The sequence below is a fragment of the Lithobates pipiens genome, unplaced genomic scaffold (assembly GCF_037356315.1).
Source record: "Lithobates pipiens isolate NorthernLeopardFrog02 unplaced genomic scaffold, aLitPip1_a1.2 Scaffold_16, whole genome shotgun sequence".
Lineage (NCBI taxonomy): Eukaryota > Metazoa > Chordata > Amphibia > Anura > Ranidae > Lithobates > Lithobates pipiens.
The window spans coordinates 364083093-364110327 of record NW_027507748.1 but is presented as its reverse complement, the minus strand read 5'-3'; the positions used below and the strand labels follow the sequence as shown (position 1 = coordinate 364110327).

Sequence of the window (27235 nt, the reverse complement as noted above, 5' to 3'; positions counted from 1 at the left end):
TGCCTCTGCGATTTTTATTTTTTGCGATATAAATGAAAAAAGACCGAAAATTTTGAGAAAAAAATATATTTTATACTTTTTGTTATAAGAAAAATCGAATAAACTCAATTTTAGTCATACATTTAGGACAAAATGTATTCAGCCACATGTCTTTAGTAAAAAAAAGAATGTCAATAAGCGTATATTTATTGGTTTGCGCAAAAGTTATAGCGTCTACAAACTAGAGTACATTTTCTGGAATTTACACAGCTTTTAATTTATGACTGCCTATCTCATTTCTTGAGTTGCTAAAATGGCAGGGAAGTACAACCCCCCCCCCCCCAAATGACCCCATTTTGGAAAGTAGACACCCCAAGGAAATTGCTGAGGGGCATGTTGAGCCCACAGAATTTTTTTTTTTGTCCCAAATGATTGAATAATGACACAAAAAAAAGAAAAAAAAAAAGTTTACTAGCAGGTATCTGGGCTGATCCCGCTAACAATGCGTTTTTTTGGAACCCTAAACTGCTGGGGACGCTAGTATAGATCTGATCAGATCAGATATTGATCTGTTCAGATTCTATACCACTACGGGAGGTGTATGCTTTGCGTGTGGGTGTTAGCGGTACTGGCACTAGCCTAGCGCTGCCTGGGGCGACGCAGACCCTGACCCTAAAACCTAATTGATATCACCCGCCGGGTGATCAGGGGGGTTAAACCTTTATTGGGTAATAAATGGTGGGTGCCCTGATGCTATAAAAAGCAAACTAACTAACCAGTCACCCCTAACACTTATACGGTGATCACTGGTGAAAGAGTTAACTAGGGGCAATCAGGGGGTTCAAATTTTTATTAGGTAGTATATGGGGGTCCCTGGCGCTATATAAAAACCTGACGGGGAACCTAAATAACTAACTGACTAACCAGCGTCACCAGTGACACTTATACGGGGATCACTGGTGAAAGGGTTAACTAGGGGCAATCAGGGGGTTAAAACCATTATTGGGTAGTATATGGGGGTACCTAGCGCTATAAAAACCTGTCGGTGAACCTAAAAAAATAACTAGCTACCTAGCGACACTAGTGACACTAATGCAGCGATCAGAAAAAGGATCGCTTAGTGACACTGGTAAAAGGGGGTGAAAGTGTTAACTAGGGGCAATCAGGGGGTTAAAACCATTATTGGGTAGTATATCGGGGTACCTAGCGCTATAAAAACCTGGCGGTGAACCTAAAAAAATAACTAGCTACCTAGCGACACTAAGGCAGCGATCAGAAAAATGATCGCTTAGTGACACTGGCAAAAGGGGGTGAAAGGGTTAATTAGGGGCGATCAGGGGGTTAAAACCATTATTGGGTAGTATATCGGGGTACCTAGCGCTAATGAACCTAAAAAAATAACTAGCTACTTAGTGGCACCAGTGACACTAATGCAGCGATCAGAAAAACGATCGCTTAGTGACACTGGCAAAAGGGGATGAAAGGGTTAACTCTAAGGGCAATCAGGGGGTTAAATCTTTATTGGGGGGTGGTAGGGGGCTACCCTGGACCTAACACTAACTGCCCTGACACTTTTTACTTTTACAACTGACACTGAATGCAGTGATCAGTAAATAAATGATCACTGCAATCAGTGACACTGTGACTGGGGGGGGGGGGCAGGGGGGATCGGGGGGGTGATCGGGGGGGGGGGTGGTGTGCCTGTGTGTTAGTTAGTGTCAGTCTAGTGTTTGGTGCACTTACTTTTAGTCTTCTCCTCGTAGTCCGGTCAAAAAGACCGCCCCGAGGAGAATGACATCACTTCCTCCCTGCCTGTGAATACAATACACAGTGGGAGGAAGCTTCTCATTCGCCAGGAGCGATCGAGAGGGGATGGCCAGAAACCAACGGCCATCCCCTCATCCCGGATCGCTCCTGGAGCGAACCGGACCGCCGCATCCAGCGGGAGGGGGTCCGTGCTTGTGCCTGTACATGCCATTGTGATGACGTACAATGGCATGCGGCGGTCATTAAGTGGTTAAAGTGATTCTAGGCAATACATTTTTTTTCTAATTTAAAATAAAAAAAAGTTATATACCTGCTCTGTGCAATGTTATTGCACAGAGCGGTCAATTGACCCCTCTTCTGGAGTCCTCCGCCAGCGATCTCTGAAAGAAAGAGCAGGCGCCCTCCTGAGCCAGGCTGTGTGCATCCATAGACACACACAGTGTGGCTTGGCCCTGCCTCTGCACCCCCTCATAGGATTTGACTGACAACAGCAGAAGCTTATGGCTCCCACTGCTGCCTGTGTCATCTGTGAGAAGAGGAAGAAAGGAGAGGACAGACAGAACAGTGCTAGATCAGGTAAGTGTTTTGGGGGGTGGAGGGCACAAACAGGTAGTGAGATGTTTTTTGCACTAAGGTAAAAACACTTAGACTTTAGAACCACTTTAACCACTTCCGGACCACCCGCTGTCAATATATGTCGGTACTTTGACGTTAATTACCATTGTTATGGCAGCAGGTAGCTAAAAGTGGTCAGATAAAAGTGGTCTCTTCGGCGGATTCTCCGCAAGATCACTTTTATCACTTTTATCGACCGCGTTACAGTCATCTTTTTTGGAGGGACAGTGTAAAAATAAAAAAATAAAAGTACATAAATAAGAAAAAAAAATGTAAGGAGCTCCATCCCGCCATGCTCGCATGCAGAAGCGAATGCATACCTAAGTTGCGCCACATATGTAAATAGCGTTTAAACCACACATGTGAGGTATTGCTGTGATCGTTAGAGCGAGAGCAATAATTCTAGCAAAAGACCTACTCTGTATCTCAAAACTGGTAACCTGTAGAAACTTTTAAACGTTGCCTATGGAGATTTTTAAGTGTCAAAGTTTGTCACCATTTCACGAGCGGGCACAATTTTGAAGCATGACAGACATGTTGTGTATCAATTTACTCGGCTTAGCATTATCTTTCACAATATAAAAAAATTGGGCTAACTTTACTGTTTTCTTATTTTTTTATTGAAAAAAAGTTTATTTTTTCCAAAACAATTTTGTTTGTAAGACCGCTGTGCAAATACGGTGTGACATAAAGTATTGCAACATTTGCCATAAAATATATAATGTTTGGGTGTTCTAACCAATTTTCTAGCAAAAAAAAAAATTATTTTAACTTGTAAACACCAAGTGTAAAAAATAGGCCTGGTCCTTAAGTCGTTAAGGCTAGTGTTTAAAGGGTTTTACCATTTGCCGTTTGGGACCAGATCTCTCTTCCCCTCATGCAGCCCTCTTTTTGGTCTGATGTGGACATCTTTATACAACATTTACTATTTTACTACCAAAAGTGTTATGCTGCACTTAACTTTTTATTCAACCTCTATATTACTGCATTTGTTATTTTGAAAAGTCAATATAAAGGAAAAACAAAGGTAAAAAAATAGGGGTGCACCGAATGGGTTTTTTGGTGCCGAAACCGATACTGAAAATGAAAAATACACTAGGGCGAAAACCGAAACCGATACCGAAACAGCACCTATACCGAAACATATTGAAAAAAAAAATACTTTTATACAGGAGATGGTCAGAGACTGGGGACATGGTACAGGAGCTGGTCAGAGACAGAGGACATGGTACAGGAGATGGTCAGAGACTGGGGACATGGTACAGGAGATGGTCAGACTGTGCACATGGTACAGGAGATGATCAGAGACTGAGGACATGGTACAGAAGATGGTCAGACTGGGGACATGGTACAGAAGATAGTCAGACTGGGGACATGGTACAGGAGATGGTCAGAGACAGGGGACATGGTACAGGAGATTGTCAGAGACAGAGGACATGGTACAGGAGATGGTCAGAGACAGGGGACATGGTATAGGAGATGGTCAGAGACAGAGGACATGGTTACAGGAGATGATCAGAGACGGGGGACATGGTACAGGAGATGATCAGACTGGGGACATGGTACAGGAGATGGTCAGAGACAGAGGACATGGTACAGGAGATGGTCAGAGACAGAGGACATGGTACAGGAGATGGTCAGAGACAGAGGACATGGTACAGGAGATAGTCAGAGACAGGGGACATGGTACAGGAGATGGTCAGAGACTGGGGACATGGTACAGGAGATGGTCAGAGACAGAGGACGTGGTACAGGAGATGGTCAGAGACAGAGGAAGTGGTACAGGAGATGGTCAGAAACTGCACACATGATACAAGAGATCAATGCAGCCTCACCAGTGCCCATCAGATGCAGCCAGCCAGTGTCCCCCCCATTACAGCCAGTGTCCCCCCCATTGCAGCCAGTGTCCCCCTCCATTGCAGCCAGTGTCCCCCTCCATTGCAGCCAGTGTCTCCCCCATTGCAGCCAGTGTCTCCCCTATTGCAGCCAGTGTCCCCTATTGCAGCCAGCCTGTGAAGGGAAGAGAGGAGAGCCACCTCCGCCGCATGTTTGATCACAGCGCCGGGAACATCACAGCTTTCATTTCAATAGCTGAGTGTTCCCGGCCGTGCGGCGTCACACACAGCCCCTCCCCCTTGTTCAGACACTTTGATAGACAGATCACCCGTCCAATCCTGCGGGTGATCTGTCTATCAAAGTGCCCGGACAAGGGGGAGGGGCTGTATGTGACGGCGCGCGGCCGGGAACACACAGCTTTTGAAATGAAAGCTCTGATGTTCCCATCGCTGTGATCAAACAGGCGGCAGATGTGGCTCTCATGCACTATAGGACACCCCCGTGATGGACAACACCAGGGGCGGGGGACGGGGCCCCGCCCCCACAAGGCCATGCCCCATTTCCACCTCCATTATCTGCCGTTTTTCTCTTTCGGCAAAATTGCCGAAAAGGGCATTTTTGGACGATATGTTTCAGCGGCCGAAATTTCGGTGCATCCCTATAAAAAAAGCAATTATGTGGTATAGCCAGTCATGTTTTGCATATTAGATCTTTGTGGTTTATGTAACCGGGACCATGGCAGGGAGATGTCCTTTGCTTTCATACTACATAAAAGGTGTCCCTCTATTTATAAAGTTGAGAGATATGGTTTTGGTGTGAACGGGGCCCCTAGAAAACAACTGTTTTCCGTGTGCCCATGAAGAGAGGTTTACTTTTCTAGTGCAGAAACCTGCAGGCCCTGAATAAAGTACCCTGAGAAAGATGCACGTCCGGTGCAGAGTTATGGTGCTGTCATTCAGCTTTCACTATATATATATATATATATATATATATATATATATATATATACCTCCCAACTTTTTGAGATGGGAATGAGGGACACCTATCAGCAAAAGTATGCAGGCATAGGACATACCCCTTGCCATGCCCCCTTAAAGGAAAATTGTACAAAAAAACAAGATTGGTTAAACCCACAAGTGTTTTTTATTTTTTTACCACTATTATTCCTTTATATTGGCTTTTGGAATTTACAAATGCAGCAATTTAGAAATCAGATGAAATGTTTAGTGCTGGAAAACACTTTTTGATAGATAAAAAGTTTATTTAATATTCAGCTATACAGATCAGACCAAAATGACAGACAAAAGAAAAGAGAAGGAATAGAGGACAGAGGGACATTGTTCCAAATCAGGAACAGTCCCTCGAAATCGGGGACAGTTGGGAGCTATGCTATATGAACTAAAACATGATAACAATTTAAGTGTAAATTTCATAGAAAACTGTTACAATAAAACATACTGTAATTTCTATTTATGTTAGAAGAGATTGCAGTTGGCAAATGCAACAACAGGCACTTCTCTGGGTCTGACTGAGCATACTTGGCGCTGCTGACAGACCCATTAGTTTAGCCAATCCCAGTTTTGTTGGCAGTGCACAAATTAACCCCTGGCAATCTTTAGCTGTCTGCCAGGGACAGAGCTGCAGTGTCATCTCAGGCGTGCCCAGCTAGGCACAAGAGGCCCAAGTTTGTGTGCTGCCTGTGAATCATAACGTGGCACACTTATTCAGTCTGTGAGGGTGGGGAAACTTCGCTCACAGCCTCTTCGTACCGTTATTATTAACAGGCGAGTCAGTTTGTGCAGATGATATGTCCAGTACAGAGGAGGAAGGAGAAAACTCCCAAGGAGGGAGGTAAGATTCTGCAATAAGCGAGGTGCATTTGCATGTCATGAAAAAAGGAAGTTAAGTACCACATGTGGTAGCAGCATGGGAAAAGTAATGTTCATAGGTTGCAGCAAGTAGAGTATGGAAATATGGGCATGAAACGCCAGCACAGGACTAGAGGATGGGGGAAGAACAGGCATGAAACAGTCACTAGACTGGGAGACTTTTTTTCTGTATATTATTGCAGCACATAGAAACAAATAACATGTTATACATATATCATTTAGAATACAGTAAGCATGTGATATTAAATGTTTATCTTCAAAAATATAGCAGCTTGAGGCTTTTAGTATCCTAACAATTATACTTTTCCCACTCTGGATCTTCTCAGTGATGATCAAACAGGTTGCTGACACTTCACAGACCACCAGAGACAATGAATGAAGATCCGCAGGCATATAATTTTGCTAGTTGTCTGCAGTCATTTTTCACAGCAGTTAACCCTATCGGGGTGCAGACACAGGGATCACACTAATGGGAGTCATCCGGCTCAGCTAAGAGCATTGACTGCAAACAGCTTACCTATGAAATTACTGAAGAATAACATGTATTTAAAACAAAAGCTGAATTTTTATAATATATATTCCAGCAGGAAAACAATTTATGAAAATGAATACAGCAGATGCTTAAAAAAAAAAATCGGAGGCGCTCTTACACGACGCGATATTTAAAGCTTGTGCAGATGGCTAGAATAATAGACTAGCAAAGCAGATGAATACTTGAAACAGGAGTGGCAGCTTGTCTGTATGTAGATATTTATAACAGTTATTCAGGGTAGTGGTATTCAACTGATAGCAAACGTTGCCTTGCAAGGATTTTTTGTTAACTTTTTTAAAGCACACATAAAACCATATGACATTCTGTTTGTTAAAGCACTTTATTATAACTTTTCTTTTTTTTCCTCCTTGGTTGCATCTGATCTCCTGCAGCCTTTTTTTTTATTTTAAAACCTCTTGCTGCCTACATGCATGCAATCCAACGGTGACTGCATGGCATTTCTCAGGGTGGGTATCCTGACGGTGACAACAGTGCACCAGGCCTATGAAATGTGCATCAGCATGCCCACTCGTTGTCTCCATCTGAAGAGCATGTGACAGCGTGACAACACGTAACAACTGTGAGACAGAACGATATCCCCCTATAGCATAACATTTCTAAACGGGGAACTTTAAAGCCAGATATTATTTTAATAAAAGCTGCAGATTTGAAAAGGCTGAAAATTACTTTTGAAATTACATTACTGTGTTAAAGATTATATGAGTTTAGTGATTTATTTTACATATGTTTTAAACTTTTATATAAGTATCGCTATAAACAGTTTTTAAAGTTGTATTAATTCCAAAAGCAAACATTTTATATATTGCAGCTTACCGTTTCTAAAAGCAGTTGCAAACTGCTGGACATTTATTTTTCTTACCTGCAAGGCAAAGCCATAATGTGCTTGTATGCATTGCATACTAGTACATTATGTAAAACGTACCTGAAAACAAAGCCTTCCAGCGATGCAATGTCATTGCTGGAGACAGCTTCCATCTTCACCCATCTTGCTTCTGGGTTCGTGGACTCTGGCTCTGTGACTGGCTGGAGCCGCAATGACATCACTCCCGCGCATGCGCATGGGTGCCACCAGTCACGACACAGGGCTCTGAAGGAATGGCACGGGTAGCTGTTCCTTCAGAGCGCATGTGCCAGTGATGTTACTCGCTGCATGTACAATAAATATGTCCTAAACGGTGCACATTTAGGAGATATTTACACTACCTATAGGTAAGCCTTATTATAGGCTTACCTATAGGTAAAATTCAAAGATGGAAGTTTACTTCCTCTTTAAATGTGGTGGCTGCATTAGTGTTCTTTTTCAGGATTTTTTTGTATCGTATTTTCACCTGGTGATTCAGTCAGTAACACACTTCCTGTCTTAGGACCCCCTACTCTGGAAAGAGGAATAATTGGAAACACCTTTGGACAACAGAATTATCAATCTGGGGAGACGGTAGGGTTAGATGCACTAGCAGATTTGGATGGTCTTAACTGACAAATTAAAGCTGAAATCAAGCTAACATTTTTTTATTTTCAAGCAGTTATAGCAACTTTCTTTTCTTTTTTTTTTTGGGGATAAAGGTTTTACATAAATCAATAAAAGTTGACCATTGTAATCACCCTTGTCAGCCTTAAATGGTGTGTCTCAACTCTCTAACTGTTTAGATGTACTGGCTGGATCAACAGATAAAAATAAAAGAAAAAACACTAAAGCCCCATACACACTATCAGATTTTCTGCTGATTTTTGTCTTCAGATTTACCAAAACCATGTAGTGCAAGGGCCTGCCTGATTACATACAAATTGAAACTCCTAAGGTTTGACCTCATATTATATGGTTTTGGTAAATCTGAAGGAAAAATTCTGCAGAAAATCTGATCGTGTGTATGGGGCTTGACCATTTGCCTACTAGGCACTTAAACCCCCCTCCTGCCCAGACCAATTCTCAGCTTTCAGTGCTCTCACACTTTGAATGACAATTGCTCAGTCAGGTAACACTATACCCAAATGAATTTTTTGGCCTTTTTTTTCATATAAATAGAGCTTTCATTTGGTATTTGATCACCTCTGGGTTTTTTATTTTTTTGCGCTATAAATGAAAAAAAGACCAAATATTTTTGAAAAAAAAAACACATTTTTCTTTGTTTCTGTGATAAAATTTTGCAAATTATTAATTATTTTTCATGAATTTTGGCCACAATTTATACTGCTACATATCTTTGGTAAAAATAACCCAAATTAGTGAATATTATTTGGTCTTTGTGAAAGTTAGAGAGTCTAAAAGTTGTGGTGCAAATCACAAAAAATTGATCACACCTGATGTACTAATCTCATTTCTTGCGAGTTGAACAAGCCAGGAAAGTACAAATACCCCCCAAATGACCCCTTTTTGGAAAGTAGACAATTCCAAGGTATTTAGTAAGAGGCATGGTGAGGTTTTTGGTGTTGTCATTTTTCCCCACAATTCTTTGCAAAATGAAGATTTGTTTTATTTTTTATTTTTTTCCCCACAAACTTGTCATTGTAATAGGTTATTTCTCTCACATGGCATGTGTATACCACAAATAATGCCCCAAAATACATTCTGCTACTCCTCCTGAGTATTACGATACTACATGTGTGGGACTTTTTCACAGCCTGGCCACTTAGACAGGCCCAACATGCAGGGAGCACCGTCACGTGTTCTAGGAGCATAAATTACACATCTAACTTGTTGACTACCTATTACACTTTTGAAGGCTCTGGAGCACCAGGACAATGACACGTGGCACTCACGGCAGATGGCACTGATACGTGGCACTGATAACACGTGACACTGATGTGACACTCATGGCAGATGGCACAAATACGTGGCACTAATGACAGATGGCACTAATACGTGGCACTGATGACAGCGGACACTGATGACAGATGGCACTGATGACACGTGACACTGACAGATTGGCACTGGGGACACGTGGCACTGACAGGTGGCACTGATGACATGTGACACTGACAGGTGGCACTGGGGACAGGTGGCACGTGGCACTGGGGACAGGTGGCACGTGGCACTGATAGGTGGCACTGGGGACAGGTGGTACTGGGGACAGATGACACTGATAGGTGGCACTGGGGACAGGTGACATTGATAGGTGGCACTGGGGACAGGTGGCACTGGGGACAGGTGGGCTTGTGTGTGTTTCACTGTGTGTGAGTGTTTCACTGTGTGTGTGTGTTGTACTGTGTGTGTTGTACTGTGTGTGTTTTACTGTGTGTTCTTACTCACTGGCTGCAGCTGCAGCCGTTCATCTCTCCCTCCTCACACGCTGTCTTTGTGTGAGGAGGGAGTGCCGGCGATGAGAGATGATCTAATATGTATATGAGATCACCTCTCATTGGACACTGCGATTGAGTGCTAAATGGCCGCTGTGATTGGCCATTTAGCACGATCTGTGATTGGCTGTGTCCGAGGGACACGGCCAACACAGAACTTCCCCTCTGCACGCCCACGGCGGCGTGCAGAGGGGAAGTAAACAGGAGGACATCCAGGGACGCCCTCCCGGCAGTTAGCGTCCGCGCTGTAGCCGTCTTTTGGCTATAGCGCGGGCACGAAGTGGTTAATACAGCCACCACATCTAAGAATGTTTTAGCTGCAATATAAAATATTTTTGTTTTTGGGTTTATTACCACTTTAAGTCAGACTGAAAGCCAGAGCTGATGATTCTTTATGCCCCAACTTTGTATTTAATTATTTTCAGTAATATCATGAAATTTAAAATAAACAAATAATAATAATATCCAGAAAAGTAAAAGTTGTAGACAGTCAAAACTGGAGGTCCAGTTTACATTGTTAGTCAGTAGAAAGGCCCTTACATTGGTAGTCAGTGGAGCAAACCCCCATTATATTGGTAGTCAAAGAAGAAAGGTCCCTTACGTTGGTAGTAAGTGAAGCAGGGCTCCCTACATTGGTGGATAGTTGAGAAGGGCCCTTTTACATACGTGGTAAGTAGAGAAGGACTCCCTTACATGCATGGTCGCACTTACATTAATATTCAATGAGAGAAGCGCTGCTTTACATTGAAGGTCATGGATTAATAAAAAGAAACACGGCACTAGACCCATGCTGTTGGCTGTACTGAGGGACATCAGCCTTGGAACTAGGCAAGCACCATCGGGAGAGAGGTCATTCTGCCACTGCACACTGCTCAATGAACACCCAGTAATCTTTGGAGGAACCCTATAGTTTCAATGAACCCTGGATGAAAAAAGACAATTTTATTATAATGAATAAAATAATAAAGCCTAATTGCAATGCATTGTTCTAACCATATATGCATGAACTGGAAATATAGAGATAAACGTCCTCTTCCTCTTGAATATGAAATGTTATAGCAGAGCTATTGCATTAAAGTAAAATTTTAGGCACATAGCCAAATGTTTAAAAAAGGCTGCAGTAAACTGCCTTATCAGCCAAAAAATGATTACAGTATATACAGCCAGTTTTCTAATTCAGGTCCTGTGACTGGATGGTGAAGAAACCATCAATCTCACTAATAGTCATTACTGTTATCTCCTCCAATCACTAAGCTCCATGTGTTAGATTCCTAGCTCTAAGAATATAAACAGGTAATCCAACACTCTGTATCTATATTGATATAAAATCTGACTTTGTTGGAAACTTTACATGAAAAGTTTCCAGTAGCATACAAAGTCTGTAATTTGCTCTGTTATGCAATAATCCTTTGGTACATTTATCTTAAATTACATCATCCTTATCGAACAAATATCACTATACAATCCCAATTCCAAAAAAGTTGGGATGCTGTGTAAAATCTAAATAAAAACAGAATGCAATGCTTTGCAAATCTCATAAATCCATATTATATTAACAATAGAAAATAGAAAACATATCAAATGTTTAACCGGTTCCCGACCAGCGCACGCCGATGTACGTCGGCAGGATGGCACGGGCAGGCATATTGGCGTACAGGTATGTCCAAACTTCAATGCCGCCCTGCCATCGCGAGCCGGTCGGGACCCCCGTGAGTCTGGTCGTGGGTCCTGCTGACTCGATCACTGCGGGCATACCCACGATCGTCTCACGGGACAGCTGAATGGAGAAATGCCGTTGTAAACAGCATTTCTCCATTCTGCCTAGCAACTAGTGATGCTGATCTCTGCTCCATGTGATTGGAGCAGAGATCCGTGTTCATTAAATGAAAGCCCAACCCCCCACAGTTAGTAACACACCCCTAGGAACACTTAACCCCTACACTGCCACCCACTGGTTAACCCCTTCACTGCCAGTGTCATTTACACAGGAATCACTGCATTTATATAGCAGTGATTGCTGTATAACTGACAATGGTCCCAAAAAAGTGTCAAAAATGTCCGATGTGTCCGCCATAATGTCGCAGTCACAATAAAAATCGCTGATCACTGCCATTACTAGTAAGAAAAAAATAATAAAAAATGATTAATAAAAATGCTATAAAACTATCCCTATTTTGTAAACGCTATAACTTTTGCGCAAACCAATCAATAATCGCTTATTGCAATTTTTTTTTACCAAAAATATGTAGAAGAATACGTATCGGCCTAAACTGAGGGAAAAAAATGTTTTTTTATATATTTTTGGGGGATATTTATTATAATAAAAAGTAAAAAATAATGCGTTTTTTTTCAAAATTGTCGCTCTATTTTTGTTTATAGCGCAAAAAATAAAAACCACAGGGGTGATCAAATACCACCAAAAGAAAGCTCTATTTGTGGGAAAAAATTTTATTTGGGAGCCATGTCGCAGGACCGCGCAATTGTCAGTTAAAGTGACGCAGTGCCGAATCGCAAAAAGTGGTCTGGCCTTTGACCAGCAAAATGGTCCGGTCTGTAAGTGGTTAAACTGAGAAAATATACAGTTTCAGAAAAATTAAGGTCATCTTGAAATTTATGGCAGCAACAGATCTCAAAATATGTGGGGCCATGTTTACCACAGTATACAGTATTGTCCCCTCATCTTTTAACAACACTCTGTAAAAGTCTGGGAACTGAGGAGACCAGTTTTTAAAATTTTGGGAGAGGAATGTTGTTCCATTCTTGTCTGATATATGATTCTAACTGGTCAGCATCCTGGGTGTTCTTTGTCATGTTTTTTGTTTCCAGATGCAACAAATATTAGTAAAAGGTCTGGACTGCATGCTGGCTAGTTAAGCAACCGGACTCTTCTACTATGAAGCCATGTTGTTGTCGTAGATGCAGTATGCAGTTAGTATTTTCCTTCTGAAATATGCAAGGCATTCCTTGAAAAAATTGTAATCTGAATGGAAGCATATGCTACTCTAAAACCTGGATAACAGCATGCTATAGGAGTTGCTGGAAACTGAGAATATACTTCAGGAGCGAGTCATGGAATGGAGAGACATTACATAGGACTGTTATTACGGCTTCTTCAGGCTGGGTTCACACTAGTGTGAACTGGATGCGGGTTTCTCTGAATCCAATTCGCATGACAGGAGATTGTGACCAGCTTTCTATGGAGCCAGTTCACATATCTCCTTTGCAGGTGCGGAGTGGCTTGCACAAGGGTCCTGTGCGTCTTTGGCTCCATTTCAGGGCCAAATTCAGGCAAAAATTCAGGCACCAGGGGTCTATGGCTTTCCAAATTTTTAATTGATTAGAGTTTTATTAATCAGTATCCACCTATTCTGAGGAATCGATGCACTGTTCCTGCAAACAGAAAAAAAATGAACTTTTGAAGCACTGCACTGATTCAAAACAATTTCATAAAAATAAATAATTATTTATTTGTACAATTAAGCATTTAAAAGCAGTACATTAAACCATAAAATAGCTGTAATGTCCCAATAACAGACAATTGCCTTATCATCCATTATGGTAACTTAGAATATAGCAATTGCATGAAACCACTTTCAGTTTTTCATCAAATTACAATATACAGTGTCAAATAGGTATCAATAAATGCAAAATGTTTCTTGGAAATACATTTTCTACTTCCTCGTGATGGTCAGTACAGGTAGGTGTAAAAAGCTGTCTCCACTCCACAACCTGCATGGAGACTCAGGAGACAGGCGGACAACTCTCCAAATTGGAGCAGACAGATCATGGGACCCGCTGCAAACATATAAATGTATGGTGGCCAAGGTTGCATCATGATATGAAATCTATGAACTTTTTGTTAGATGTAACCCATACAGGTAAATTTAAAAAGAAAAAATATAAAGCACTTGTGGTTAGGACTGGTGGCTCCTTATAGGGCATTCCAGGTCCCGATGATGAACTTATTTTTCCCATCAAGACTGCCCACATCACCATGTATAGGCCGATGTAGCCTGCATTATATTCCTGCAAGTCATAATTATTTACAATTTTAACCTTTTAATGACTTTAAATATCATGCCTGGTTATGCTAAACAGCAAATCCAAGATGGAGTTCAATAATTGTGGCTAATACCTAATTTCCTGAATGCTTAGCTCAGATAGTACATTAGTACTGTGAAGTCACATGCTGTCCATTTAGGATATTCGCCTACAAAGGATAACTGACTTAAAAAAGTCAATGTGTGAATATGCGTACATTTAAATTCTGAGCTGTGTGAAGCCTATAAATGTACCACATTCTGTAAAACTGCTTTCTCAATTGCCTATGGTGTGTTTACCTAGCTGCTTCACCATATAGCTATCATTACCACTTGATCAAACATTGGGTAACCCACAATTGGAAATATCTTGTTTTGTGATAAACATAGCATGAGCTGCAATTACCAAGACAGTGTTCCACAGATGTTGAATTGATTTGCGTGTTTTGTAGTCTTAGTAGTATAAGGTATAATGATTATTATTTTTCTTTTCCAGGGAGATTCCTGAGCCCAGTCCCTCTTCTCCAGATACTGGAGGATTTATATCCCTAGAAGACTTGGGAGAAAGATTTCAGTTTTGTATTGCTGCTGTAGCTGAACTGGAAAGGGAACGTGATAAACTCATAAGTGAACTCACCTTGCTACGGGATCCTTCTTTAGAGGCTGTACAGAGGGCACATGAGGAAGTAGTGCAGGCCTTTGGACAACGTGCGCGTGTCGAGCTTGAGAGGGACACTCTAAGGGAAGAAATAAAGGGAATACGCTGTAGGCTCTTCCGTGTAACCAAGGAATGTGTGGCATGTCAATACCAACTTGAAAATCGCAGACAAGATCTAGCTCAGAGAAAAGCAGAAAGAGAAGAGCTAGAGGTTCTTGCAGACCGTTTGACAGAGGAGCTTTCTCAACTCCAGGACACCTTTGCTCAGCAAAGAGAAGGAGAAGAGCTTCGCCTTAGAGCTCCACACACCAGGCGGGTCTCACATGAAATCCAAGAGAGAAGGAGACTGTCTGCAGATCTGCAAAGTTTGACTGAGGAACAACACAATTCTTTGCAAGATGAGTATGGACCTAAACTGCTACAACTGTTGGAGCGTGTTGAAAGGGGAGCACAAGCTGTCAAAGATAAACAGGAAGAATTGCTGAGAATGAGAGAACAGATCAGACCACTGCAAGGGGAAGCGTGTTATTTGCAGGCACAGAAATACAACCTACAGGAGCAAATTCTTCTTAAGAAAAAGAAGCGGGGAGAAGAAGCACTGCTCTATAGGGTATGAATGCAAACAAAAACATTAATGAAATTATATAAACTACCTAAAAAAAAATATCACAATTTCACAATCTTGTCATATAATATCAATTTTTCCATAAAGGTGTATGTGAGAACTTTTTTGAAAAAGCCCTGTGTTCCTCATAACAAGCACTTGTTATATAGAGGTTTATATAAAGGGAAATTCCAGCAATTACGCATCTGAAAATAGTGGAGGAATATAGAATGCAATTGACACTACTTTCTACAATCCTATGCAGCCAAACTACCATTTGACATCTTGTCCTATTTCTCTGTCTCCCTGAATTATAGACTAAGTGATCCAGGACCGTGATTTTGAAGTAGCAGTTAGGGGCATGGGAGTATTAGTTTACCCTTACTGACACCAGTGCAGTTTGGAAGTCGTCCAATGACAGGAGATCAGTTGTATTCAGGACAAAAGAAATTGATGCAGATTTTGTTATGTTTTACTTTCGTGCAAAAAAAAATTTTGTATGATATTGATAATATTATTGTGATAATTTTTGTCATGATAATGGTTTGGGTCAAGGTTTGGTTTAGAAGGTAGGACTGAGTTTTAGAGATTGAGCTCTGGTTAGCAATTAGGGTGAAGTTAATGGTTAGAGGTTAGCATTAGGCCTAGTATAGGCTAAGATTAACCAATGTTTTTAGCATTAGGTTTGTCAAATGTATATTTTTTTTAATTGTGATAAATTAGCTTTTTAGGTGTGATAAGATAAAGTATACGTCATCCCTTACCTTGTAAAACAATCCATTCAGTTTATAATAGAAATGCAAGGCAAAACCGTCTGTGTATATTCTGTATATAAAAAAAAAATTGGGAATAGCTTTTTTGGTGATCACATGACCTATGTTCTAATCTGCATAAGGGGCTTAGAGAGGTGGGGTGGAGAATGTGGGTGGGGGTTGGTCAGCAGAGGGAGAGAAACAGCAATACACTGATATCCCAGTGAATAGCTATGCAGGGTGGCATATCAAGTCCTGGCCAATGGAGGACAGGTAGGCTGTTCTCCCTGCACAGGAGGAAAACTGGCAATGCATGAAAGTATGTACTTCTACGACTAGCATGGTTAGATTGAGATAGGAAAACAGGGAGACTGGAAGGACACCAGGTATTTCATATAATGAAGCAATGCAAAGAGAGCAGGATACTTTTTAACACAAGTACATGCTACAACACACATATAAGAGAATAAAATATAATTGGTTGTTTTTTTTACACTGTTAGTCTAGTTTAGGTTATGCTGGTGGTGAAATGTTCCTCCCTTACTGCTGTAAGTCATTTCTTACTCCACAACTAAAGGAGTATTCTTTTTATAGCATCACAGTAATGGCCAAAGATCTGAAGCATTACCCTTTATCCATCTGCCCACTCACTACTTGTTCTTGGCAATAAAACTGGGGTATAGTTTAGGTAACACAGGAAGAGCAGTGTATCTTCTTCTCACATAGCTCTTTCAGCAAGGCGTCGGGAAACAGTACTCACAACCCATATCCTATGCCAAGTCTATTTCAAGTGTTCCAGAGCAAAAGGTTCCACCTATAAACCTATTTTAATTTAGAGTGCAGAGAGCTATATTATTGGTGCCATTGACTTTCATGTGTTAAAGAAAGCTCATGATGCACCAGCATTTTTCTACTAGTTAACTTGTTCTAAAATGCATACAAAGGCTTAAAATGCAGTAAAGCAAACCTAGAGGTAATTTTTAATAACAGACACTGATATATATTACCCCCTAAAGAGATCACAGTGCTCTGCATGACAATGCCTTATCTTCCCTTTCACTCTATATGGCTGGTTCAATATATTATTTTGGAAAAAACCTATGGACAGAAGCAGAATTTTAATAATGCCAGGCCAAGTCAGAAGTGGGCAGGCAGAGTCCAAGAGGCAATCTGGCTTAACATCAATACAGTATTGGGTTTTCAGATCACTGGTGTATAGCTTAAGACCAACCAGCAGCTCCCTATCTCAGCCCTGATCCTTAAATCTGGCACCAATGCCAATGTTGAGCAGACACGTTCCACCACACATGCACCAGCACAAAGCAGTGGTCAGTTGGCAAGCAAAGAGACAGGGGCTGTGGAAAATAAGCAATTTACAGCAAAGGTTAATACATTATTGGGTGTGCACAAGAGGTTGATAAATCACTATTTTTGTGGGTTTTACAGTCAAGAAGACCCTGAAATCAGTACTTGTAATACCAAGGGGAAGTAAAGTGTCATTGAAATAATATTAAAAGGACTAGGTATGCACAGTACAAAATGCTTCAGGTAGATTGTTAGAAAGAAGAACTTAAAATTACTAAAATAAAATGGATCTTTGGCAGAGATGGCCCTAAAGACGACAGGGAAGAATGAGGAAAGAAAAAGCGAGTGAGAAGAAAATAATTTTTGAGTAGGGAAGAATAATGGGGCACGGTGAGGAGAGAGGAAAAGGTGATAAGGAAAAACTATATAGATGGCTGAAAAGGACGATTGAGAGGATGAGAAGAAAAGAGAGCCTGAGATGCTACAAGGTTGAGATAAGGGAGATATAGAGAAGATGTGAGTGTGATAAGCGATACATGATCAATGCTTAGAAAAGTAGTCTGTGGGCAAGGTTTGCAGGTGTAAGGGGAAGTTATGCCTCAAAATGGATATAGTATACATGTGCCAAACAGATCAGTCTCCTACTAGTGTCTCCTACGTTGTGAGTGGTCAGAAAGTTACAATTTGCAACAGTACCAAATGATCACTGTTGCAGTGAAGACTTCCTCCAGCAAAGAAATCATTCTCTCAAGATGTTTCTCTCAGGCCTAGGAACAATCACGTGACTAAAGCTTAAGGACTGCATATTAATAATTAAAGGCAGTTTGCTTAAAAAAAGCAAAAAAAAAAAAAACAACTGCTGCTGTATATTGTGTCATGTCAGGAATTTAATTATGGAGAGTTCAACTTCTTGCTCTTCACCCAGGAACAGCTGCAAGATCTGGAAGATAGAAGGAGAGAGATCAAAATTTCAGTCCAGCTGCAAGAACAGCAGAACAAAGAACTTGAAGAGCTGCGCAAAAGTCTTGCAAAGGAACTAGCAGTCTACAAGTATGTTCCATCCAGCCAAGGAATCATAGGTGAAATTCTATGACAATACAGCAGTGGTCTTAAATGTATTTTTTTTTTTTTTTTTAATTAAGCAATCAAAGCATATAATTTAGAAAGTGGGTACACTGTTTATTCTAAGAATGACATATGAATAAACCTAGTCTATCCCCATCTTACCTATATACTCCGATAAACCATTAGGAAAGCTCTGGAAACAGGGGTCTCTACCCACATGCAAAAGTAAAACACAAGACCAAAGTGATAAAAATAATAACCCTCTTAAAGCGGAGGTCCACCCTAAAGTGGACCTTCCGCTCATTGGAATCCTCCCCCCCTCCGGCGCCACAATTGGCACCTTTCAGGGGGGAGGGGGGTGCAGGTACCTGTACAGTACAGGTATCTGCACCCACTTCCGGGATAGCTCTCTGCGGAAAGGGGCGTAGATTACGCCCCTTTCCGAAAGTCCCCCGCTGCCTGCTGGGAAACACACAGATCCCAGAGGCAGCGGGTCCATCCTTATTGCGCAGCGCGACTCACGCATGCGCAGTAGGGAACTGGGAAATTAAGCCGAAAGGCTCCACTTCGCGGCAGCACCCGAGACACGATCAAGAGATCGGCTTCGGGTGCCGACATCGCGGGCGCGCTGGACAGGTAAGTGTCATTATTTTTAAAGTCAGCAGCTGCAGTATTTGTAGCTGCTGGCTTTTAAAAAAAAAAAAAAAAAAATGTGGACTCCCGGCGGACTCCCGCTTTAAGTAATACACATAGAACCACAGGTAGCAAAAAAATGCAAGTTGAGGAAAGAATGCCCGCCACACTAGGGAAAACCTAACTTCTGCTTTCCCTGGCATCTTCCTATACAGCACTGAAAAAAACAGCCTGAATAAAATATCTGCAGGATAAGGACCACCATCTGCAAAACCTTTTTTTTTTTTATCAAAGGCATGGGGGAGAGCCTTTGTAGGGAGTCTGAATTGCTGTGCTTTTAATGCTGTGAAGTCTGGACAGGGAAAGAACGGATGGGTTCCTTTGCTCCCATACTATGAAAGTTCATCCCAGGTTTTCATTTAAAAAATGGCTTCCTGTTAAACTGCAGAGTGCCTTTCAGAATGGGCTCTTAATAGACTGGAAAGAATGCATGCCCGTGAGGTGAATCTTTAATTTTTCTTTGTCTTGCACATAGCCCTGCATAGAAGCTGTTTTTTGTTACTCACTTGGACCAATAAAACTGGGCTGCAAAGCCTTACAACTGAGAATTGTGATTGGGTTACTTCTATCTATGCTCACTGTTTGAAACTAAAGCCATGCAGTACTGGGAAGGGCTCTAGGATCTCTGCTTTAGAAGTGCTGGATTCTAAACTGTTCTAGCTATATCTCACTGAATGCAAAAAATAGTGCTTTCTAGAAAAAGAAAAAAAGAAGGATGCTATAAATCCCCTGGCTAGTTTGAAGAGACCACCCAAATATTGCATGAGTTTTTTTTGACAGAAAGCCTGAGAATTCTTCCTAAATGGTAGTGATGAGTGAACAACCTTCCTCTTTTGAGTCACATCCTTACCCTATATTAAGAAAGGGAGCCAACTAACTAATACGCTAGTGGAGAGGCAGCTAAAAAAGAAAACATAACATTTCCTATCAAATACTTACTGTCATTTCCCTTTCCTGATAGACTCCATGGCAGCATACGTGTGGGTTAACTCCGCCTCCACTCCTCCCATAAATCTTTGCTCCAAGCTGTGTTTCGTAACTAGCCTACTCCAGACATTTGGGAGGGAACTCCTGCTGCCATGGAGTCTATCAGAAAAGGAAAATTATTGTAATTATTTGATAGGAATTTTTCAGTTTTCCTGACAGACTCCATGGCAGCATACGTGTGGGGAAAAAACTCGCCATACACACCCTAGTGGGAAAAATGTTGAACGAAGAAAGTTTGACACCATCAACCGAGTAAACCAAAATGAACTGAATGGGACACAAACCTGTTTATAGATGACCAGGAAGCCACGCTGCAAATTACTTCAGAGCTACATGATGCAAAGCTGTCCAAGATGTAGATCCACTCCTGGTTGAGTGAGCAGACACTACCTCCAAAGGAGCCAAGTCCTTGGCTCTGTAATACTGTTGGATGACCTAGGCAATCCATGTTATAACAGGGCAGGCGTATGCTCCTTGTTTTGAAAACACACAGAGTGATGTTAAAAGCCCGAATGGCTGGAGCTAGAGATGGTCTTGACCTAGTGAACCGAAGGAACTTGAAGTCTTCTACAATGGGCACATGAAGGTAACCATCTTAAGTCTATTGGAAACAAGCCAGTCACCTGGCTGGACCCCCTATGAATCAGGGATGATGTTTCCACCTTGAACTTCTCCTTTGCTGAAAATTGTCTCAGGTGTGCAAGGTCTAAAACTGGCCTTTCACAAGCTGCTCCTCTTCATGACCATAAGAGGGGAGCACACCTGCCCTAAAATCTCTAGCATTCAGAGGCTGGCAGAGCAGCACTTTACAACACCAGCAACTTGCTTAAAGCATGAATATATGCTTTCTTTACCGCAGCGTGAGGCAAAATCCATGGAAATTGATCCAAGAAGATGGGGGACTTCTGATGGACCATGCATGTCCCGAAAGGACCACTTTGACGTCCCAATAGTCTGAGGCTGAACTCAGTAGCTTCTTGGATTCCGAGTTCAAGCTTTAGCATGCTTCTGAGGGGATATTAGGTCCCTTCACCAGCTCTTCATAAAATCCAGACCTGGTGTGTAAAAATGTGCGATCCTCGCACGCTCTGAACTTTGTTCTCTAGACTGTTCTGCTCTCAACTTGCCAACTGTGGCCTGGGTTACTGTGCTATCCAGCTTGCCAAAAGACTAAGCTCCCTAAAAGGGAAAGCTACACTATGCCTATTAGAAGCGGGAACAGCAAGCCCAGGCCCCAGCCATAGCACTCACTTTGCTGTAACTGATATAAGCATAACCCGTGCCACTATGCGGCTGATGTCATTAGGAGCCTTATCATGGAAACTGACACCAGCCCCGGCTCCTGAACTAGAGTTTCTGAAAACGCTCCTGAATACTACATCCACATTCTCCATCCACATTTCCATCCTTTTCAATATGGCCACAAGAGCCCAGGCAAACTTTCGGGCTATTCTCTGCATTTTCCAAGGAAGAGTGACATGTTTGCTCGCCTCATCAAGGCCTCAGCCATTCAGAGAGGCAGCCTTTAGATGCTTCACATCCTTATCTCTGACTGGATAGAGCTTGGCCATCTTGCTCAGAAGGGAGGGTTGTCTTGCGACCTTGCGCCACTTATCCAAAATGATGTCCCCTAGTCCTGTTAAAAATGAGAATTTAGAACAATCTCTGTACGGCTAGGTCTCCAAGTCTTGCGATTCAGAGTGTGACCCTGATCTGACCTTACAGTCTCTGGATGAAAGTTGCGTCAAAGTATCACATGAACCCCTCAAAGTCGCTGCAACTCTAAGTTGCATAAGTTGGAACGGGTGCCATTGAACTCAATGGGCTGTGACCCGCCATGTGTTCAAGGTCGCATGACAAGTCGCACCAGTGGAAACAGAGCCCGAAGGTGCTTACAGAACTTCCTCTTACTTTGCAGGAGACTCTACCTTGGTTGGGACAGTTCCAGTTCTTCCTGGTCATCCTAGTGGGAGAACATACCGCAATGGCTGTTGGACTTTGTGTGTGGCTTGTATCCTACTTTTTATGGGAATCTTGCACCACGTGCCTCACTGGGGATTTAATTGGCTGCAAAACACCACTGTCTGGGCTTAGCATGGGCTTACACAGAGACTTGCCCTCTGGGAGCGGAGTCCCGCATCCCCAGCAGGCTCCCCCCTTGGAGCACCTGACATATCGGTGGGTGTGTAGAGGAGGATTGAGAGTGTCTGCTATGAATGCTGTACCTTGACATTGACCTATGACAAATACATCTGAAGAAAAATGCTGTGATCTAATGATGTCTTTATCATTTCATGCCATGTATTGTCAACCTGACGTAGAAAGACTCACAAAAGCAAAATCGAATAGAAAGTAAAAGAATTCAAAAAGTGAACTAAGGTCAGCAAGTAAAGGAAAGGGTTAAACCCACGATCTCGTACCTGCTACACCAGGGCCGGCCACATAGGAGGCAGTGATACATCCACAGTTTGAACTGCACAGACAGAAAAACCTGCACAGGTGATCAAATTATAGCAGAAACACAGAGGCAGCATACCAGGGTGTTAATGCAGAGCCTATGATGATTGCACACACACTTTGGGAAACTGCTGCAAGCTGCCTACAGAATAACCTCTACATCAACAGTACTGACCGCTGATTGAATTTCTTCACTGAAATGATGCCACCACCTCCCATGCACTGGGCCCCTGGGAGATGCCGGGCTGGAACAGAAAGCTGCGTCTTGGTACACAAATGCGCTCCAGCTGCCATAGACTGGAAGACACTAGAGCCAGAGAAGAAACAGAAACACAAACTGCTGCCATGGATTATGTAATATAAAAGTATACATCACCGCACACAGCAACAATCCTGCTTCCACGATCAGACCGGGCCAGGTAGGTTGATCACACCGGGCTTGGGACAGATAGGGTCACCCACTAATAGCTGGGCTATCTGGCCATTGCGCCGCTTGCCTGCCAATAACCAGGCTTTAGCTCTTCCAGCTCATACTTTGCTTGTCCACTCCATAGCCTGCTTTACCGGAGCAACAGCCAAGGTTTACCGGAGTACCTTCCATTTAGCTCGCTCCATACCCTGCTAATAGCCAGGGCTTATCGGAGTATCGCAACCTGTCTTCAGAGTGCTCGCTGCTGGCTGGTCTTGGTTGCGGAGAGAAAAAACTTCAGGTAGACGAATTACCAAACTGGTCCTTAGGAGGAGGACAAAAAAGGAACACAGCCGCTGGCTTGGAGCAAACATTTATGGGAGAGAGGTCTTATAGGGGAGGAGTGGAGGTGGGGTTAACCCATACGTATGCTGCCATGGACTCTGTCAGGAAAGACCAGATTCAACAAGGTAGCGGAAACATAACACTGAAGGTAACAGGAAAAAATAAGCAGATGGTAATGACCTGCCAGGACAGAGGAAACACTTTTGATCAGGCTATGAAGAGTAATCTTTTTATTTATTTGGTCTTCTGTGTTTCCTGTTGCAAGGCCTGTCTTTCCTTCCACAAGTTTTTGCTGTTTTGTCCAATCAGATCTTTAGTTGTTTCCCTCTCTTGGACCCTTAATGTACAGTATACTGTCTACATGGGGAGATTTCCCTTTACTTCCTGTTATGTGAGAACAACAGTAAGTGAGAGGAAATCTCTGCAAAGTGGGGGAAAAGCTCTTCTAAACAGTTGACCCCAGAACAAATGTCTCCATTGGATTTTTCCTCTTTTCTTCTTTCAGTAACAACTTATAATTTTGGATGTTTCCTCTTAATTCCCATGGTGACAGTGGACACCAGGGCAAAGAGAGAACCTTTTAATTTTGTATAAATTTTATTTTAGTTACTGTTGCTATGTAAGAAGATGCAGTAACACAAGCAACACTCAGTTGCCTGATTTTATTCTTTGCTCAGATGCATTATTTTGATTAAACCTTCAGATCAGACACTTTTGTAGAGGAATAATGTTTAAAGTAAAACTATGGGCAAAATAAAAATCTATATATCCATTTATCATAGTTTTATTACCTGTTGTTCCTGCTAGTAGATTTATTTTTTTTCAAACTAACTGCAACAGGCCAAGTTGTCCAGCAAAAAGTTGAGTTAGATTTTCAGAAAGTCCTTGTCTCAGCTACTAAATGGTCAGAGCAGTTGTCAATCAACCAGTAAAGAGCATTGGCTGGATGACTGCACAGATAGAATACCATCTGCAGGATTGGAGGCTAATGGTCACTCTTTTTAAAAGGCCTCAAAGTGAGAGAGCAGAAATGGGCAGGATCAATAAATACCAATCGCAAGGAAATGCCTCTTTTGATGCTGCATGGTGGAAATAAGAGCTCAATCAGACTTCAGTGCTCAATCCCATAGCATTAACCTCTTTCCACAGCAAAATTGGTGGGAACTGGCAATTAAGGTACCCGGCAACCTGAGTATTTGTGGTACTGTAGCCTGGCTCGACCTTCCTACTCTCTTAGTCTTTAGAGAAATGGCAAGCACTGTGGGAATGCCAATGATTTTGGCCCTGGAAAGCACTCCACAGCTAACTTTTACCTAAATGGGATCTGGAAATGAGGCTACACAGAGACCAGTGTTCAAAGGTCTCTTCCAGGTTATCCCCACATATCCAGTTCAGCTGGTTCTGGCTGCAGCATTGCAAAAGCCAGGCCAAGGACAACCAGCAAGGAAAGCTGTAAATCGAGGACACAATGATGCAGTGATGAAGAGAAGAGTCTTGACTGAAGAAAAATAAATCTAAGAAGAAAAATAAGTAGCAAACCAGCTACTGACAAGGCATAAGCTTGCGATCACACTGGAAATAATTAAACATCAAAAGTCCAATTCACTTCTAGCCTATTCATATTGTTGTCAATCAAGCCCTGATGAAGGGGGCTCTCTTGGCCCCCCCAAAATGTGTTAGCTACTTTTTGGATTGTCCCCCTGACTTTTATAGGAATAAAGTTGTATCTGGACCCCTTAGCAGTGATGTGGCGCTTTCATTTCAATGTTTGTTACATTTTACTACAAGCCAAGGAGACCATTGAGATCTTCTGGGTTGTAGAAGCTGCTTGCCCAGAAACCAGATCATTTACATCAACATCAATACTTTCAGATAGCAATAACAATGAGATAAACCTTTCAATCCAATTCAATTTTCACTTTTGCCAATGTAGATCCAGCAGGGTCCTGCCTTTACAAAGCAATCACCATTGTGGTGGAAGACACACTTGTTTCTAAGGACCCCTACAATTGGAGACCCTCTCTAGAACTCTGTTCACCCTGGCACAGTGGCGGAAGTATAGGGGTACCGAGCTCCCCGATCCTCAGCCGAACTGTAAATCGGCACTGGTCAGACTGATTAGACCAAAGTGAAAGCACAGTGTATGCTGTGCTCTCGTTCAACCATCTCTAGGTTGCTCAGGCAGATCAATATTCAATCTTATCATCTCAAGGATCAGGTTCTCCCCTTTCCTGTTAATGTACACTCTACTAGATCTGTAAATGTCTTTGTGTCATCAGGCTATTGTTTTTCATATTTGCAAGGATCTACCAGGCGGATGTTCAGACGTCATCTGGTGCCAGCAGCAGGCAAAAGGTCCTTTATGATGTTTTTTTGAGCTGAAGGTAGTCCCCTGTTTTCTTTTGTTTTTGCTGATTAGTGTTTGCAACTGTGTTGTCCACCCTTAAATTGGCTGCTCTGAGATGTCCCGAAGTCTTGGATGTCACTTCCTGAATCTCACAATAGATTATTTTCTTGGAGTCCATTGAGGCCCCATACCTCTTGTGTTTATGATCTCTACAAAGCTGAAGTATACAAGTGGGGGGGTGCTTGGGATATCCTGGGCTGACAATTTACAATGAGTACTGAGTACAAATGTCCTAATATGTTGATTATTTTATATAGCCTCTGGTACAACCTATAGCAGTGAAGGCAAACCTTGGCACCCCCAGATGTTTTTAAACAACATTTCCCATGATGCTCAGCTACACTGCAGAGTGCATGAGCATCATGGGAAATGTGGTTCCAAAACATCTGGGGTGCCAAGGTTCACTTGGCACCCCATTTCATTGTGAGCAGTAGTTGCTTTTTTTTTTTAACCACAAGATGGCGTAGGCCATGTATACTTGCCAGCTTTATAGTGTATTTATTTATTTCAGGCTATGGCAAGCTCCTTTGTGAGCTGTGGCTGCCTTTTTTTTGCCTACTAGAGGATATGTTAAAGTTACTTGTTTTTACATTGTATTTAATTTGACTACCTTATTAGTTTAATTTGGGTGCTGTTTGTTTTTTTTTGTATTTTCGTCGGTAAGGCTCTTGGTGTAATTTGTGTAGTTGGTTTCATTGGTGACTGACATGTGTCGACCATGAAGCATGTGAGGTCTTTAAATACTGTTGTAGACATTGCTGATTATCTCCCGTTCCCTTATGACATCCGCTTGTAGATGAAACGCGTTTGACGGGGCCTAATTGGTGACGTCATCACACTCCTTGATTGTGGAGGTTGAGGCATTACATGTCTCTTTCTTAACCCATTGTGTAAGTACCTGTCAGTCTAATAAAGGATGTAGCTGCTGCAGGTTTACACTATGTAGTATGCTCTGTTCTTCTATGGCAGGGGAGTCAAACTCATTTTTATTGCGGGTCACTTTAGCATTATGGCTGCCCTTAAAGTGCCCATTGTATAGTAAGACTAGATGTCCAGAGCAAGCTCCCCACCGTCAAAAGTCAGGAGTACCTCACCGTACCTTACATTACAGCGCCACTCCCTTTACTTTGTGCTGCTACTGGGCAGAAGCTGGGGTGGAGCTAGGAAGCAGAAAGTGCAGGGACTGGAGGAGGAGCAGTGGAGAATAGGAGTCATCTGCCGGAGTCTGCTGAATGCAGACAGGAAAGGTGGAGATGAGGTGGTGCTGCGGCTGCACAGAATCTGTAAGAGGAGTCATGTCCTCTCTGCTGCCGACTGCTGAGATGGGGGGACAGAGACAAGCCTCTCAGCGGCTGCACGGAGAAGCTTAGGATCTGGCAGAAGAGTTCTGTCCTCCTCTCTGCTGCTGAATGCTGAGATAAGCTGGGGGTGGAGATGAGGATGGTGCTGCAGGAGATGTGCGAGTGCAAAACGAAATGACCTGGAGGGCTAGATTCGGCCTGCGGACCTTGTGTGTGATGCTATATGGGATCTCTAAGGATTATATGCACTGGTTTGCGGGGTGTTGACAAATTGTTTGT

General features: G+C 42.3%; 1 protein-coding gene across 4 annotated transcripts in view; it reads left to right on the top strand.

Moving 5' to 3' along the window:
* Positions 1-5822: 5822 nt before the first annotated feature.
* The window catches only part of SYNC (syncoilin, intermediate filament protein), a 35213-nt gene continuing 13800 nt past the window's right edge, over positions 5823-27235 (top strand). The window contains exons 1-3 of one of the 4 annotated variants that reach the window (XM_077482019.1): positions 5823-6048; positions 14470-15241; positions 18224-18342. In XM_077482019.1, the coding sequence (XP_077338145.1) occupies positions 6005-6048; positions 14470-15241; positions 18224-18342 (935 nt within the window). In that variant the 5' untranslated portion in view covers positions 5823-6004. Of the gene's footprint in view, positions 6049-14469; positions 15242-18217; positions 18372-27235 lie in introns of all 4 variants that reach the window. The other 3 variants (XM_077482017.1, XM_077482018.1, XM_077482016.1) reach the window with 3 other exon arrangements.